Raw genomic sequence first — 3,995 nt, 5'->3', positions numbered from 1 at the left:
TTATTATTGATTCAGCATGTGATCCATGCCAGAAGAAGTGAACAGGTTGGCGAGTTTTTGGTGAGACAATCACTTTACACGGCACTGTGACATACTTAATTATGCCGGACAAAAATTTTGTCCAATTACAAGATTATTTTTAAGATTTTAAGATATGTGAGGATAAAAAATTATTTTTTAAATATTTTTAAAGATATATTTTAAAATTTAGGTTAATTGTTAATTATATATTATTCATGTAATTAGTTATATTTAGCATCTCGATCTCTATATTTTTAAAAATTATATTGAAATATATATATATATATATATGAATATAAAATATTTAATTTTGTTTCTTCCCATGTCATTGATTCTGTTAATAGAAATACCACATTTGTTGTCGTATACGAAAAATGATGCTAAAATAGGGTTAAAAAGAGAGAGAGAGAGAGAGAGAGGTTTTGTTGGGAAACAAAATGAAACATTGCTATTCAATTACTCTACCTTTTCTCTCCACATCAAAAGTTTTGTTCGAAATTGAAGTATTCAGATGTATTTTCGTTGGTAGAATTGATGATGTGATGAGAAACGAGATTAAATATTTCACTATTTTCGTTGGTAGAATTGATGATGTGATGAGAAACGAGATTAAATATTTCACTTTTATAAATATAAGGATCTCAATATAACTTTTAAAATTATAAGAATCACGATGCTTAAGGTATCTAACTACATCAATAATTTATAATTGGCTCTTCAAAATTTTCAAGAATGAAATATTCTTTTCATAATCAAAACCTAATAGAAATTAACTTATATAAAAAAATAAGATTTTAAATTATTATCCTTATTAGTTTAGGAATTATATCAACCAAATAGAGTGACTTCTTGTCGATTATGAGTATCTTACAATATTTTTGGTACCTTTATCAAAGCACTATAAATCTATTCATAAATATTACGAGAAGCAATTATAAAACTCAAAACCTAATCGAAATTAATTTCTTTCAAATATATATTCTTACTGCTTTATAAATAAAATTAAATAAATAAGAAGATGATTATATCTTATAATATTTTTAATAGACTTAGAGTATCTTGAAAAACACTTAAATCTATTAAAAATATTATAACGGGGAACTCTTGAGGTATTTGATAGAAATTCTTATGATTCTTTCCATTTCATACAATAGATATACCATAATTTGTATTAAGGCATTTTATATATGTATAAAAAATTAACTATACTATTTTGGAATGCCATTATAGTGTTCATTCATATATAAAAAACCATTATATCTCAACGGAGGTAATTCATTCACATACAAGAAACATTATATCTCAATAAATGATGTAAATCTTTATGTTTCTTTTAATTGTATATAATTTTAATAAATGAACATAAATATAACTTGCATTCAAATCATAGAAAAACTTAAGACATGAATAAGGAATCATGAACAAACACCACAATGACGTCTCAAAATATTATAATGATTTAGACAAGTATACCTTTGGACGGAGTCATAAGGTGTAGAGATGAATTGTTCCGGTGGAGATGGTGAGAGATATTTATAGTATTACAGAAAAAAATATATCAAATTAAAAAAAAAAAAAAAAGAACGAAGGTGTCTTTTGAGAAAAGCCAAAAAAATTCAAATATTATTAGTTAATATGTTGGGAGGAGGACGTCTCTTCAAGAATTCTTTCGCGTGCGGATAGTATAGACGAAATAAAAAAGCCTCCTCGTACGTCACCACAAACGTCATCACCACCGAGCAGGGATTCTCCGGGTAGGACCAGACGTCACAGCAAGGCCCCGACTCCCTCTATATTACCTCGCCCATCCCACGGTGGATCCACCAGGGCAACAAACTCCTCGCCCTCCTCCTCAGGGTTTGGCGACCGAAAGCTCAGTTCAATGGAGCAGCATTTCCTCGTGGTGACCTACCCGCATCAAGGGCACATCAACCCTACCCACCACCTCGCCCGGCGCCTCGCGCGCGTCGCCGGCGCCAGGATCACCTTCTCCATCGCCTTGTCCGGCCACCGCCGCCTGTTTCCCAGCTCGGCCGATGGAGAAGTCGACGACGGCCTCATCTCCTACGTCCCTCACTCCGATGGCTACGACGACGGCTTCAAACTGGGCGTGGACGACCTCCAGGCCTACACGCTTCGGACCAGATCCGTCAGCTCCAAGACCCTCTCCGCCATCGTCCGGTCCCTCGAGGAACGCGGCCGACCTGTCACCTGTGTCATATACACCTTGCTTCTGTCGTGGGCCGCCGATGTGGCGCATGAGCACGGCCTCCCTTCTGTTCTCTACTGTATACAGCCGGCCACCGTCTTCGCCCTTTACTACCACTACTACCATGGCTATGATGGCCTGATTGCGTCGCACAGACAAGACCCGTTGTTCCAGGTGAACTTGCCTGGGTTGCCACCGCTCAGGATTTGCGACCTACCTTCCTTTCTCAGGATTACGAGCCCCGACGATCCCTACTTCATGTTCATCGAGTTGTTTCAGGAAATGTTCGATGTGCTGGACGGCGAAGAAGCTCGCTCGACGGCGAGGGTTCTGGTGAACACGTTCGACGAATTAGAATCCGATGCGCTTGTGGCTACCGGAAAGATGAAACTGATACCGATAGGGCCGATGGTGCCGTCTGCTATCTTAGAAGGCACTGAGGCCGCAAGAGGCACGGAGAGCACAGGAGTCGATCTCTTCAAGCTCGACGAGAAGCAGTACATGGAGTGGCTGGACTCGAAGCCGGAGAAGTCGGTGGTGTACGTGTCGTTCGGAAGCCTCGCGGTGATCAAGAAGCGGCAGGCTGAGGAGATAGTGCGGGGACTGAAGGAGAGCGGGCGGCCGTATCTGTGGGTGTTGAAGAAGGAGAACAGAAGAGAACTGGAGGGGGAGGTCGAGGAGGAGGGTGGGATGGTGGTGGAGTGGTGCTCGCAGGTGCGGGTGCTGTCGCACCCAGCGGTGGGGTGCTTCGTGACGCACTGCGGCTGGAACTCGACGGTGGAGAGCATAGTATGCGGGGTGCCGACGGTGGCCTCTCCGCAGTGGTCGGACCAGAGCACCAACGCGAGGCTGGTGGAGCTGTGGGGAACGGGTTTGAGGGGCGAGCTCGACGGAGAAGGAGTCCTGGAAGGGGCAGAGCTGAGCAGGTGCGTGGAGACTGTGATGGGGGGAGGGGAGACGGGGAGGGAGATAAGGAGGAGGGCGGAGATGTGGAAGGAGAAGGCACGGGAGGCGGTGGGCGAAGGCGGGTCGTCGGATCGCAATCTGAGGGCGTTCGTGGAGGAGATCGCGAGCCTCAAATGAAACCATCGATCACCCACGCCAAAAGATAAAACACTGCGGACTGCTACTGCGACGTGGGAAGAACGGAACTACTTTGTCTTCATTTGATACTAAAAAAGAGACGACTCTGTGCGATTGACTACGAACACTATAGTACTATTGATTGTACGAGCTCGAATCGATTTTGCATCCGATCTATATTTTTTCTAGTGTCAATCTTGTTTCAAATCATACTTCTAATCGTCCGGAAGGAGCCGAATAAAAAACCCCTTTTGCTTATATTCGTGAAGAGATTTCTTTTATTATTGTTAAAATATCTTCTATTCATGTATTACTGTTATTAAAGACTTGGACGTTTAGCAATTACATGTGAAGATAATTTTTCTTCACGGTGATTTGAAGGAGGAAATTTATATGAAATAATAAAAAATTTTAAAGTTAAAGGTAAAGAAAACTTTGTCTATAAGTTAAAGAAGAAGTTGTATAGGCTGAAACAAGCTCAATGATAATAAGTTTGATTCATTTATGATTGAAAATGGATATAAAAGAATGACTTTAGATCATTATGTGTATATCAAATTATTATTCTCTTATTTTATGTTAATGATATGCTTATTCTTGGGAAAGATATATTTACAATTGATAGATTGAAGAAGGAACTAAGTGAGTCTTTTGCAATGAAGGACATGGGACCACCAAAATA

At 40.4% G+C, this 3,995-nt stretch overlaps 1 protein-coding gene across 1 annotated transcript; it reads left to right on the top strand.

The window, feature by feature from the left end:
• Positions 1 to 1,737: 1,737 nt before the first annotated feature.
• LOC135675829 (phloretin 4'-O-glucosyltransferase-like) lies at positions 1,738 to 3,571 on the top strand. Its single transcript, XM_065186398.1, has one exon. It carries the CDS (start codon positions 1,904 to 1,906, stop codon positions 3,311 to 3,313), a length of 1,410 nt encoding a protein of 469 aa, XP_065042470.1. The 5' UTR covers positions 1,738 to 1,903; the 3' UTR covers positions 3,314 to 3,571.
• The last annotated feature ends 424 nt before the right edge of the window (positions 3,572 to 3,995 follow it).

This window comes from Musa acuminata, chromosome BXJ1-6 (genome assembly GCF_036884655.1).
Source record: "Musa acuminata AAA Group cultivar baxijiao chromosome BXJ1-6, Cavendish_Baxijiao_AAA, whole genome shotgun sequence".
NCBI lineage: Eukaryota > Viridiplantae > Streptophyta > Magnoliopsida > Zingiberales > Musaceae > Musa > Musa acuminata.
The sequence above is the reverse complement of the archived record's forward strand: the minus strand, read 5'-3'. Positions and strand labels throughout refer to the sequence as shown.

Excerpts from the sequence above, each read along its gene's own strand:
- LOC135675829 (XM_065186398.1), top strand. The coding sequence starts at position 1,904 with ATGGAGCAGCATTTCCTCGTGGTGACCTACCCGCATCAAGGGCACATC.